Source organism: Rousettus aegyptiacus, unplaced genomic scaffold (assembly GCF_014176215.1).
Source record: "Rousettus aegyptiacus isolate mRouAeg1 unplaced genomic scaffold, mRouAeg1.p scaffold_m13_p_8, whole genome shotgun sequence".
Classification (NCBI taxonomy): Eukaryota; Metazoa; Chordata; class Mammalia; order Chiroptera; family Pteropodidae; genus Rousettus; species Rousettus aegyptiacus.
Window position 1 is genome coordinate 92,915,382 of NW_023416311.1, and position 13,214 is coordinate 92,928,595.

The 13,214-nt window shown below is 40.1% G+C and overlaps 1 protein-coding gene across 5 annotated transcripts in view; it reads right to left on the reverse strand.

Annotated features, from left to right (window-relative positions):
- Positions 1-13,214, reverse strand: part of RAI14 (retinoic acid induced 14) — a 124,933-nt gene that overhangs the window by 13,360 nt on the left and 98,359 nt on the right. For 4 of the 5 annotated variants that reach the window (XM_016142424.2, XM_036225837.1, XM_016142426.2 and 1 more), the window contains 8 exons: positions 9,234-9,298; positions 5,820-5,877; positions 5,046-5,116; positions 3,359-3,465; positions 2,541-2,719; positions 2,284-2,312; positions 1,129-1,215; positions 144-230 (listed from right to left, as the gene is read on the reverse strand). In XM_016142424.2, coding sequence (XP_015997910.2) covers positions 144-230; positions 1,129-1,215; positions 2,284-2,312; positions 2,541-2,719; positions 3,359-3,465; positions 5,046-5,116; positions 5,820-5,877; positions 9,234-9,298 — 683 coding nt within the window. The remainder of the gene's footprint in view (positions 1-143; positions 231-1,128; positions 1,216-2,283; positions 2,313-2,540; positions 2,720-3,358; positions 3,466-5,045; positions 5,117-5,819; positions 5,878-9,233; positions 9,299-13,214) is intronic. The other variant, XM_036225838.1, reaches the window with a different exon arrangement.

The window sequence follows — 13,214 nt, forward strand, 5'->3', positions numbered from 1 at the left end:
AATAATCAAGAGATGTTTCTTAATAAAAAGCTGTAAATCAATCATTGAGAAGTATATTCTGCTTTCCCCAGTATTACATAACTTAACCTAAGTTTATTATGTATCATACGATTCAACAGCAAAACTGAACACAACCCTCCTACCTTGAAGGGTGGTTCAGCAAAAAATATCGGTTCCTTTCCTGAAAGTGGTGTGGAAGTTATTGATCTCGGGGAAGACACATCACTCAACTAAAGACAAAACAAAAACCACCAATAAATAATGCTTCTTCAAAGTCTTTTCTTCTCCAGTGCCAAAGAATGTTACCAATGCAAATAAATCTACCGTAATTATCCTTAGTTTAAATTATTTCAGAGGTAATGTATTTTCAAATCATCTACCTTGAATACTTTTTGAAAGTTTGCAGAATGTACGTAACTTTACTCTTATAATTTTAAGACTAGAATCAATTTTAAAATCTATAAAACTTTTTTTGCAGGTTGAGATTATAAATGAATATGCTAACTTAGTTAAAATTGCCTATCAGAGGAGATAGTCTCTCAACTATTGAATATGCATTATTCTTTCTATGGTCTCTAATTCTTTTAATAACAAACCCCAGCCTGTTTTTATTTGCCATTTCATAGATATCTGCACTTCCTCCTCAATGCAGTAATCGCTATAACCTGAAATAAAAACTGCTTTTAATATTAGTCAACATTAAATGTAATTAGAAAGGCAAATATATTTTAAGTGTGTTAAGAAACCGACTAAAAGTCATTTTTAACTAACTGCCTCACAAGCTATCTATCCATTCTCCCGCCCCTTCACAAGAATTGTTAATTTGAGGGATTAAGAGACTAAATTTATTACCTTGAGGAAAGTTTCTGCCATTAAGATAGAAAAATTTCCTTGAGGCTTTTTAAAAAGATCCTGTTCAATTTTTCAGTTTTGAAATAAATAAATGAGAAACAACCTTATTTCCATACTAATAATCAAAATCCTTCATACCATTATTTGTAATTTAAAACCACTAAAGAAAATTTTAGGATCAATTCAAAGCATTTCTTTTTGGCCGAAACACAAAATGACAAAATTATGACTCTGCTGTTGTGTGTTTGTTCACTGTTGGTTTGCTTTCGTTTTTACCTGGGTAGGACTGATAGGAGGTGGTGGAGCTTTGCGTTTTTTTGGAGTTCCACTTCTTTCTGAGCTTATTTTAGAGACTTGATCATGCTGAAAGTTATCACAGTCCAAAGAATGGAGGTGGGTTAGTTAGGTTAGTAAAGTCTGAGCAAACAGCTTCATCAAACAATGAGAAAAACCTCAACAGTCCATGCACTTCTAACTTTATCAAGATCTGAAATCTGCTACCAACGTAAAAATAAGCATTATGCACGCTTCAAATTTTCTTCCAGCAGCCGATGCTTTAATAGCAAGAAAATAAAAACCTCAAGACAAAATCAGATTAAGCTGGTGTGCAAAATGGGGAAAGTAGAGGATGAGAGGTCTTATGCTACAATTTAGGACACAGAATACATTCATAGTCTAGCTTTCATCTTAATGCAACGCAGTGGTATTTTTCCCACTTTTGCATTACTTCCATTCCTTTCCTTAAAAAATATAAATATGGGGGAAGGAAGAATCTCATCTCTGAAGGTTATGTACAAATAAGTACCAGTTAGTATATAATAAATTCAGTATTGAGTATTTGTGTTTGTAATTTTTTTAAAAAACTCTGATGTAGCAATAAATATAACAGCCAAACATCTTAATAAAGTAAGCAATAGTGACTATGCTTTTAGACAAAAACTCCAAAGTATTGGGGCAAACGTCTCAATTTCTGTGTAAACACTAATGACATTTTAGAAAAGCCCTAATCAAAATAAAAGGAAAACCTAAATCTCTTATTTTTCACTAAATATCTAACAATGCCATGGATTTAGGGTTATAATCCATGTGATATTACAAGTATTTAAAATATTGTTATTCTCAGTTTAAACCACAGTAAACGTTTTCATAACAATAGGAAATATTAGTACATTTCAGAAAAAGATGAATATATAAGTAGCAAGTTTAAAGTTATGAGCTTTGGAAGTAGGGTAAACCATTTTGAAAACATTTACCACCTTATAACAATGAATCATTTATTCCAAAGATATTTCACTCCTTATGTATTTTCAGCATTGTCTTTATCACTTTTCTAGTTGACCACATAGTAATTTAATAGGAACATTTTCAAATTCCCACAAGCAAAGATTAAAAAAAAAAACAAAAAACCAACCCTCCCCCAAAGATAAATACCTGCTTTGGTTTTGTTGGTGTCTTTAAATCTATCGAGGAAAAAGTGGGGGAGAAAAAAAGAACTATAAGAACCACAATAACTCATACTTTTGGGGGGAGATACATACACGGCATACACGATATTTAACACTTCATTTTTCTTTAAGAATATGTTTAAAAGAAAAATAAAATATATCGTATTGCACAAATTCCTTTACCCTTTGGGGAAAATGGAGTGGATAAACTTAAAACAACACTGGCTATTTTCTTTCACATACCAGCATCCTGAGAGATTTTTGATAATAGAAGGCTTTGAATTCCTGCATTTTCTGAGAGTTTGGAATAATGTAAGGCATTGTGTCCAAGAGAATCTACAAGGGTTAGGTCTGCGCCCTTTTTAATTAAGGCTTCCACAATGTTAGAGCTGCCGATCTCACAAGCCACCATGAGAGCAGTTCTAAAGAAAAAAAGGAGATGCCAAATTAGTGCTAACAAAATATGAGAACGCTTTCCTGGGAAATCATTTCATTCGCCTTAAACACAGGGAAAAACAAGAGTTAAGTGCTGTTCAAACTGTACGACAATCTAGGGAATTCAAAATGGAATGCTATCAAGATGAAATTAGGTAGTTGTTTTGTTTTTTAAAACCTCAGATTAATTCAAAACGCTAAACCGTATTAGGTCAAATAACATAGACATAATCTTGTAAACATAATCTTCTAAATATGACCAAATTTAATATGATTGGCACAAATCTATCCTCCTTTCGCCTCATGCATTTTATACTACCTATACATTGTTAAGACTGTTTTTAAAAAGAAACCAATATGTTCATTTTCATTTAATTTTACATGAAAATTCATAGGAATTGGCCTATGTACTTTAGTATTTAATAATCTCATTATAGACTCAATGATGTTCCCAAAAGTCTGAGGGAAAAAAATTAAGTCAAAACAGATTCTTGATTATCAAAAAAAAGGCAGAAAATTTAAAAAGCAAAGTTATAACAAATGATCCAAAATACAGCTGCGATATTTTCAAAGACCCTCAGAATGTGAGTATCACTGAAATCACATGATTTCTAACTCTGTGGTACCTTCCATTTTTGTCCCTGGAATTTACATCTGCTCCATGATCTAGAAGAAAGCGACAGACCTCGCTGTGGCCACTTTGTACTGCAAGAAGCAGCGGTATGTTCCCATCCTAGGAGGCAAATTCAGATTAAGATGTTAACTCAGACACCAGATGTCAGAATTGCAAAGGTCCTTGTTCTTTCTACATTTATTCCTGAATTGTCCTGCTGGTCTTACACCTGACCTCCCCCGGCCATGATAGTCTATGTCTCAGTGGGGCAGCCACAACATCTTAGCACAACTTTTCTTATGGAATTAAACTGATTGTTAGCTTTTCCTCAGGAGCCTCAGCCTCTTGGGCTGCTTGTTCCCTCCGCCATCACTCGGTCTGGTGAAGACGTGAGAGACAGTGGAACACAAAGCATAGAAAGGCTCAGGGCACAGGTACCACGTTAAGTGAGAGATGGTCCTGGAGAAATGAAGGACTTGTTTCACATGGCATCAGTAGGTCCCGCTATCCTTTAAGTAGTTTCTTCCGAGTGAATTATGTGCACCATGTACCCTACCACGCCTTCTTGTAAAGCATACCCTTTCATAATTTTACTGGGTATCGAAACACCACACAAATTAAGAGTTTCTGTATTATGACACATGACTAGGTAAAGAGATGGATGGAAGGCATGACTGGTTTAATATGTTACACTACGACAACTGGCAATTCCTTTGCAACAAAAGAAAATTAGATCCCCAGCTCATATACAGAGGTGGATGAAGAACTTAAACATTACTCTATAAAAAAAATGAAAAAAGTATACTAGAAGATTATATAGGTAACTATTTCCACAATCCTAGGATGAGGGGGGTGGGAGAACCTGACTCCAATGACACATAAATAAAGGCTTGTATTCTGCTTTCTCCCTGAACACACCCTAGAAATGGGGTGGACAGTAATATTTGAGGTAGATGTATTCAAATAGGCAAAGGAAAAAGATGTTACAATATGTCCAATTATTTTAACATAGGGACTTTTGAAAACACAATTTCTGCTTAAGGACAAAGTGTCCTCTTAAAATAGAATTTCAGACACATTTCTAAAAAATGATCTCTGTAAAGTTATACTTTCTGGCTATAAAGTACTGAAATTCAGGGAGTGTGAATTTATTTACGGATTCTATAGTCTCATGTCACATATACCCGATCAGGTTTAAGCGTGTGCATATCAATGCCCATACGACCTTGGGAAATTTAACCCTGTACCTGGAGCAATAGGCATGTAAATTTATTCTCCAAACAGCCCAGGGAGGTTACAATACGCTAGGGGTGATCTTACAGCTGGAAAACCCTAACCAGGAGTCCCCAAGGGGACACATGGGGTGTCGAAAGAAAATAATAAAACTTCAACTTAGACTTTTTTTTATTTTTAAAAATTAAGAAATTAAGATTATTAATATTTAGATTGATAGTAGACCCCATATATACTTTAGCTACAAATATACACATATGGCAAGTATAATCTGTGAGATGTTTTATTAATGATTTGGGGAACAATAGGGAAAAATTCTTAAATCTATTTTGCAGAAGATGATCTAGATTGAAAAGCCACCGGATATGCCAAACACTTAGGTCTCTAGAGTCCTAGTGACTCTCAGAAGTGGCCCGCAGCGCTCCAGAAACCAGAGTCCACATCCACCCGGGCGGCCTGGTACTTACCAAATCCTTGAGGTTTATGGGGCTTTTGTGTTCGCAAAGAACCTGCACGGCTTGAAGGCAGCCCTGCGCAGCTGAGGAAAGGCAAACACAAACACGGGGGATCACAAAGCGACTCTCGCAACAGGGGCATCGAGCGCCGCTAGGAAGGAGGCGCTAGGTCTATCCAGTTCGCATCTGTTCGCTCTCGCTGCACGGATCAGAAATGGTGTCGGGGACATTAAGTAAGAGGTGCCTTCAACTACCACTTAATTTCAGTATTGGCCAGACCTAAAGCCAGCAACCGCCAGTTGCCCCTAGGCAATCATTTGATTTGGCTTTCTCACAACTAGCACGAAAAGATATTCGTACATCTAATCATCCCAGAGTTCAGTGTCAACATGTTGTCACTTGAGGAGGTGTGACAGATAATACAGCAAAACTCTGATAGATTAACCGATGCTCTCAATGAGCTCCAAGGCTGAAAAATCTGTATCGCACGTTACCTGGAATCTACAAATATTTATGAACATCTTAGTTTAAAAAGAACCTTAAATTAATTAAACTATAATACTCATGATAATTTTTACTGGTTGTTTTGTGGGCAGTTGATGAATTCTAGATTTATTCCTTGGTAACCCTAGATGCTTTGCAAACTGAAAAAAACAAGCGGGAGTCTAGGAATTGTGACAGTAAACAGTACCAGGAAAATATGGTAACTTTAATGGTTCGAATCAGGAAAATGAAAACTTACTGTGTTTTACGGCAGAAGAAGACAAATAAGAGAATGAGAGTTACCTGCATAATGTAAAGCTGTTTTCCCAGAGCTGTCGACACTTTCGGCTGGGCATTTAGACTATAAGACAAAAATAAACATATCTGTATAACAAAGTTCTGTTTTATTCGGTTCATCTGTTTCCTGCAAAGTATGAGGGGCCTTATGAGGAAGAGTATACACATGAATGAGCCCCAGGAGCCACACTCCAGAGGCCTACAGTGTCTAAGGAGGAGGGAGACGCATCTCCAAGTAATCACGACGCAGGCAAACTGTCACCCTGTTGACCCTTCCAGCCTCTCAGCTCCTACAGCCCTGCCTGGCCCATCCTATCATGCCCACCGTTCTGGCTACTCCTCCTCCTTTGGCCAAACATAAAACCTGAAACCTTGGTATTCCCCAATTCTCTCTCTATGCTCTCTTCCTTGGTAATCTCATCCACACCTGCAGCTTAAAATACCATGTAGAAGCTAATGACTCTCAAACGCTATCTTGATAACAATGGTATTGTGTAAGTATCAAGCTATGATGTCCCAGGCACTGTTCAAAGCATTGTTTTAAGCTCCTAACAACCCTCATTAGATACTATCATTCGGGCCCCATTTTCGGAGGACACTGAGGTACAAAGATGTTAATAACCTGCTCAAGTCACAATAAGTGGCAGCGCCAGGACCTGAGCCGGGACAGGCCGAGCTGGAGCCGGTGTTCGCGTCTGTACAGGACAGAGCTCGTCCCTGACCGCCAGGCTTAATGACACCCTGCTTGCTTCCCGCTTCCGTTCCGATGTCTCACAGGCAGCTGGAGCCCAGCGCAGCCGAATCTGCTGGTCCCCTGCCCCTCTCGGCCCTCAGCCTGACCCTCCCCGTCACTTCCTTGCCTCTGTCAACAGCGCCACATCGATGTAGTCAATGAGCCAGAAACCACCGAGTCATCCCCGATGTCTTCTCCTCCTTCTACATCTAATTGTCTACTCTGTCCAGTCGAGTTTGTCTCCAAAACATACCCTGGATCTTCTGTTTCTCTGTTACGACGTAGTCTAAGCCAGCACCCTCTCACCTAGAGCCTCCCCGTGAGTCCCAGCAGTTCTGAGACTCTCCCGCCTTTAATCAATTCTGTAATACAACTAAACTGATCTTTAAAACCTGCGAATGTCACTCTCTACCTGAAAGCTCTTCACAGTTCCACTCTGTGCTTAGATTAATTACAGTCTCTCCCTCACGACATACAAGGCCTGGACCCCGCACCTTCCTCTTCCTCGCCTGCTTTGCCCCAGGCCCACTCACTGGCTTTCTTTCCTCTGACTAGTTAGTACCTTTCCTGCCTTAGGCCTTTGTTCTTGCTGCTGTGTCAGCTTGAAATGCTCTCCCCTTAGCTCTCTGCATTGTTGCGTTCCCCTCTTAAAATATCACCTCCTCCAGGAGGCCTTCCCTGAACACTGCCCCTCGCTCCTCCGTCACGGTATACAGTTAGTTTCTTCTTAGTGTTGTGCAATTTGTAATGCATGTTTGTGCACCGTGTACCAGACTGCAAGCTCCACCGAGACGGGGGCTGCTCTGCTTGTATGTACGCAATGCTCATGCAGGGGCCTGGGGGACACTTGCTAGAAGAAAGAGTGGGGGAAATAGCAGGCTGTGAGGGGAGGAAGGGAGTTCATTAGAATTTGAAGGACTTCACAAGGCTTTATTTGCACTCCTTGACTCCAGGAGGCAGAACTTTGAAATGCTAGCCACTGGAGAGGGCAAGTATCTCTAGCAAACAGATAGTTAAGAGCAAAGGTCTAGAGAGTCCAGAGAGAGGAGCAAATACTGAGGGCGTGGGGTGGGAGATAAGAAGGGTCATGTCACAAAGGGCATCAATCGCCAAGACAGGAGGTGGAGAACTGACTAAGGAAAGCAGCCCACTAGGAGGACATCAGAGACTCAGGTTTTCACAACTATCCAGAGGGAACTGCATTCAGACAGTTTGTAAGTTCGTGGATTCAAGAATAGGCAACAACGTTAAAGCGAAAATGTCTGTCTGTCCTTCCCTGGTGAGAAGAATGGGGATCAAGTTACAACTTACCATGCTTCGGCCTAATTTTAGAACAGCACAAGGAACTGTTTAAAGGCTTCAAAGATTCCAGGGAAAAACCAATCCATTTGCATAACCAGATACAAAATTACATTAGAGGCCAGACTATCTGGTCCTTGCCCATGAGGATTTCCAGCTTGTCAAGTTCATTCTCCCTTAAAATCAGAGCCAGATGCAAAGTCTGGATAGCCAAGCCAGGATGGGAATGGAGATTTAAAACACGTATACGTTTAATAAATTGAGGTAAGACCAAGGGTGCAGAGGCAGGGCACTTACTTGGTCAACGATTTTCATTTTTTCAAAGTATCCAGTTCCAGAGGAGGCGGATAAGAAAAGTTTTATTCCAATTGTTTTCAGGGAGAAGCCTCATAATAATAATAATAATAATAATAATCACAGACGTTGATCTCTTTTTCTTGAATTTCACTTCAAAGACCTGTTCAGGCTAAGCATTCCTGGCATCGGCGGTAGCTTGCATCATGTAATACAAGACAAGAAGCTGTGCGACCAACAGAGCAAGACAAACTGAAGAATGCGACCGCACTTCTGCATTAGAATTGCAAAGCCAAATGAAAGCAAGATGCTCGGGTCCAAACAGGGCTCTGAAGGCTGAGACAACAGCTCCACAGAACAGACAGTACTCCAAACACATACTTTATTGCCCTATGCTGTTCCTGAAAACAGCCAGCTTGCATTTTGACTGGCAACAGCTGGATGTTACTACGGTAAGGGCCGCTATTGGGATTTCATTAAATATTCAGCTTTAAAGATTGACTGAAGTCGCCACCCTAAACGATCATTATAAACTTCCTGGCAAGGCTGTCGAACCAGAGAGTTAGCTTAAAATTATGAAGAAAAATAAAACCAAGAACTTAAAAACTAAGAACTAAGAGCTCATCGAGTCGTATATAAGCAAATAATGGTTGAAATTTGGCTTTGCAATAAGAGATGAGTTCTACTAATTGGGAAAAAGAATACTAGGATAGTGGAGACCCTATACTGTAAGGATCTCCGAAAGCATGGAAAACATTTCTTCGGCTGACTATTCAAAGGGCACAAGTCCCTTAGAAAAGAAAATGAGGAGCTGAATAAAGGAGAGAAAAAGACTGGATTCCAGGAAGAGACTCCAGTTTTGATTAGGACGCTCTTCCTTGCCAGTGCAACTGCTCTGGGAATAAATAATCTTCTCTTCAGCTGTCATTTCAAAAACAAAGCTTGTTAGGAAACTCAGGTTCTGAGTTAGTGTTTGAAGGAAGAGAGAGAGAGTACATGCGTATGCGTGTGTGTATTTGTTCTTTCACAGATAAGGTTACTTTTTAATTTTAAAAGCGACATGTATATAATTTTAAGTCATTGCCCTTTTTTACCTGAAGGAGCTTCTTGATGCACTCGTGGTGGCCGTTCTTGGCTGCGAGGTGCAAAGCACTGTGTCCTAATGGATTTAAAAAGAAAATGGGGAAAAAAGGCCACACATTTTACATCTCTTATCTCTGTAATGAAAACGACTACGAGGAAACAAACTGTTCTACAACAAAGGTGGGATTGTTATTGAGCGTAAGGCCTCAATTTCTTATCTCTACAGTGCAGGGTGACAAAAGCGAGGAGAACGCAGAGCGTCCTGCCCATTGGATAATAGTCACGGTTCCCTCCGACTGCCATTCTCTTGGGGTACGATTAAGCTCTGGGCTAGAAGCTTGTGGTGGACTCAACATGCAGCTTGGAAGTTCGGCTTGCAGCTGCCAGCATGCACTCCAAATGTCCTTCGTCCAGTCACAGCACGCTGTGACTACCACAGGCCTGGGCACCCAATAAAGGCAGCAGGGAACACACCTAACACCCCCACACTTCCATCCCTACCTTTGATCTCTCATTTCTCCCTCCTTTAAATGTACACCAGGCCCTGAATGAAAATTACGTGGAATTCTCAGATAGTCAAATGTTTTATGTGGAAGGAAAAGAGTTATGACCACACACTATTAAAGCAGCATTGCTTTGCATTTCCTTTGCAGGACATGACCCCAGCTTGAGGCTCTCTGATGTGTCTGTGGACAGATGACTTTAGGAAACCCTAATGCTACACCCGACTCCCCTAAAGGGCCTGAGGACGTCTGCGGAGGAGATGCTCAGAGGCAGCCCCGGTTGGTATAGGAACAGTGGGTCCCCACCCCAGGGCCTTCCCAGATTGCTCTCTGCTTAGCCTGGATTCTCTCCCTCTGGGATAACCACCCAGCTTGCTCTCTCGCCTCCTTCCAATGCCACTGAACCACTGTCTTTGGAAAGAGGCCTTTCCCGATCGCCTCATTTAAAGTCTAATTCCTACCCAGCTCTTCCTACCCCCACTCCCTGCTTCATTTCTTTGTTCTTCCTAGCACTGAACATTTTCTAACACTTCCTTCCCATCCACTACATTTTTCTCTCTGCACAGACATGCATATTTATGTAGTTAACCGTTCTTCTTTCCCTACTAGGGATTCTTTTGTGTGTCATTTCCTACTGCATCCCTAATGTCTATGACAATGCTGGCACACAGTAGGCTCTCAGTACATACTCGTTAGTTTGAATTGGAAGGTATGCTCACTACAAATATCTGGGGAGGGGGTTGGAGAGAGGAATCCAGAGTTACTCTGCCAGCCAACCCCATACAACTAGGACACGGAAATCCTGCATTTCCCAAGCTATTTGACTAAGATACTCACAACATAGCACCTGTAAAAAAACCTGTGGTTTGGAACACGCTCAAAACACGATTTCTCAGCTTCAGTGCTATGGACATTTTAAGCTGTAGAGAGTTGTCCTGTGCATTGTAGGAGGTGAAGCAACCTCTCTGCCTCTACCTACCAGGCATCCAGTTGAGACCATTAGAAATATTGCCAGATAGTGCCAAATATCCCCGGGGTGGGTGGCAGAATCCCCCCCCAGTTCAGAACCACTGACTTCGAGGAATAATTTATTTTATATATTGGTCCAGTCTCCAAATATCATTTCTCCTTTCTGAATTACTTATCACTCTGGAACACTGATCAGAAATCCACTAATTATTAGAGATTCATAGTTCTAAAAAAAAAAAACACCATATTTAAAAACTGGAAGGTTTAGCACCACAGTAAGCTACACAAAAACATGTGTAAAGTCAAAAGATCAGACTCCTTCTTTTCTGAGATCAGCTGTACTGAGAGGTTTTCAGGGTAGGCGAAGGGAAAGTTGTTTAGTGGGTGTGGGCATTGAGAGGCAGGAACCCTCTATCCCCTTCCACACAGATGAGGATGAGGAAGGTCAGGAAATGAGACCCTTAAAAGTAGGAAGATAAAGTTCTTTCCTTCCCCTCCTCCTTTTGCTGCACGAGCCCTCCCCCTTCCAGGATGTATAATGCATAATAGTGTGAGTTCAGTCACATTATGCAGTAAATAGGCTTTGGTGGGCTAGCCTGGCTCCCGACCATCATTTGTACCAGTGTGTCTAAGGGCACGCCCATTCTGAGTTTTAAACAAATGGCTTTCAGACGAACTTTTGGAACCCATCCTGATTGTAAGCAGAAGACTGTTTCTGCCATGTATGCATGCATTCGCTTTTGTCTATGCTGTGGACAAAAGCTGGTCTACGTAAATAGCACCCACTGTGAAAAGGCATGGTTCCCCAAAGCCAGGACGGTAGGGAGGTTTAAACGACATCATCGTAAAATAAACAATAGGCTTTCGTTTCACTCCAAGTGTTCTAATCATACCTGAAAGTAAGGGAGGTATTTCTAGAGAAACAAAATTCTTGTATTCCTTGGCGCTGAGATGTGTTTTCCTAACCAGGAGCACTAAAGTATTTTTCACTTAAATAGTCTCAAAATCTGAATGATGTATCATTCCCTGGACAACATTACACTGAAGTGAGATGCCGCTCACTGCGAACGTTAAAGCAAAATTCTCTTCCCAGATGCAAAGTTTTCTGGAGAGAATATATTATGTTAGTGACAGAATCTCGCTGTGACGAAGATGGCAAATGTCTGACCCTCATTCAGCTGTGGGTCTGTCTGGACTACCAGGAAGCAATTTCCCCACAGACAAATAACAGGGCAATTCTAACCCAAGTGCATCACAGCTGAACTTGGCCTGTAAGTAGAAAGACCGGTGTTATTTAAAGGCAAGAGTCGTGGGCTCTTACGGGTGGTTTAAGAACCTTATGATTGAAAGTCAGTCCTAAGAAGACTGGCTCAGCCATTCTCGCCATGGAACACCTTCCCTCAAACTACTTCAGACAATAAAAATGTACCTGGTTCTTTAAGACCATTGGAGAAAACACGGAAGAATTAACTCAGGTAATACAGGAATTATCGGTGGGCCCGAGAACATAATATTAAAGGGCCTGTGAAAAAAATTTTCAATCACCGAAATCACAGGATACAGAGATAGGGCTAACACGTATCAAAAAGCTAAAGTTTAAGAAATGATAATTTCAGATCATAATACAGAAACATTTAGAAAAATAGAAAAAATTAAATGATATTCAACTAGATAAGATTTAAAATATCTTCTTAAAAACAGGAGTTTCAAAATGCTGAATATATTTAAACAATAAAAGTATAATTTATTTGGTTCTTATTTATAATTTTAAATATATTTAAACCTTATTCTTAGAAAATTTCATGTTTACATCAAATTTTTATGACTGAGCCACAAGTCCATTCACCTTGCTTTATTCCTAGATACTATTAGAGTATAAAAGATTTATTTATAATAACCAGTCTTACTATTGAATAATTATCCCTTAGACTCCCCAGGATAGATATACATAGTGTTTTATGTAGAATCAAAAGATTTTTTTTTGCGTGTGTATTATCTGAAATATATCCATGACCAGATTATGCTGATCATTGTGTATGGCTGGCCTTGATGACCTCTCAGAAATGAGTAGATAGCAAATAAAGCACTGTAAATCATATAATCGTTTTTGGTTTTCCTTTATTCCAAATTAAAATATCAAATAAACTGGTTAAAATTTAAATGACCCATCCTCCAAAGTGCCTTAGTTTTAAGGTGAATATTGCCTTTCATATCTTCATATGGTATCAGATTTGAGTGGGATTAGGGGCATAATGGAATACAAGGCCACCCAAAAATTGAAACAAAATCTAAAGCAGCCTCTGAAGACACTGGGGAGGACTAAGGGTTGGTTCTCAAGTTTCCCCGCTTCTGAGGGCTCTCTGCAATGTATTTTCATACCTCACCTCTCACACTGTTAAATTTCTCTTCTTCTATGAGAAAAGAAGTGTGTGCACACACACACACACACACACACACACACACACACACGCAGAGTTTGATAAAGCAATTGTGGTAATGTTAACATTTCGAGAATCTGCT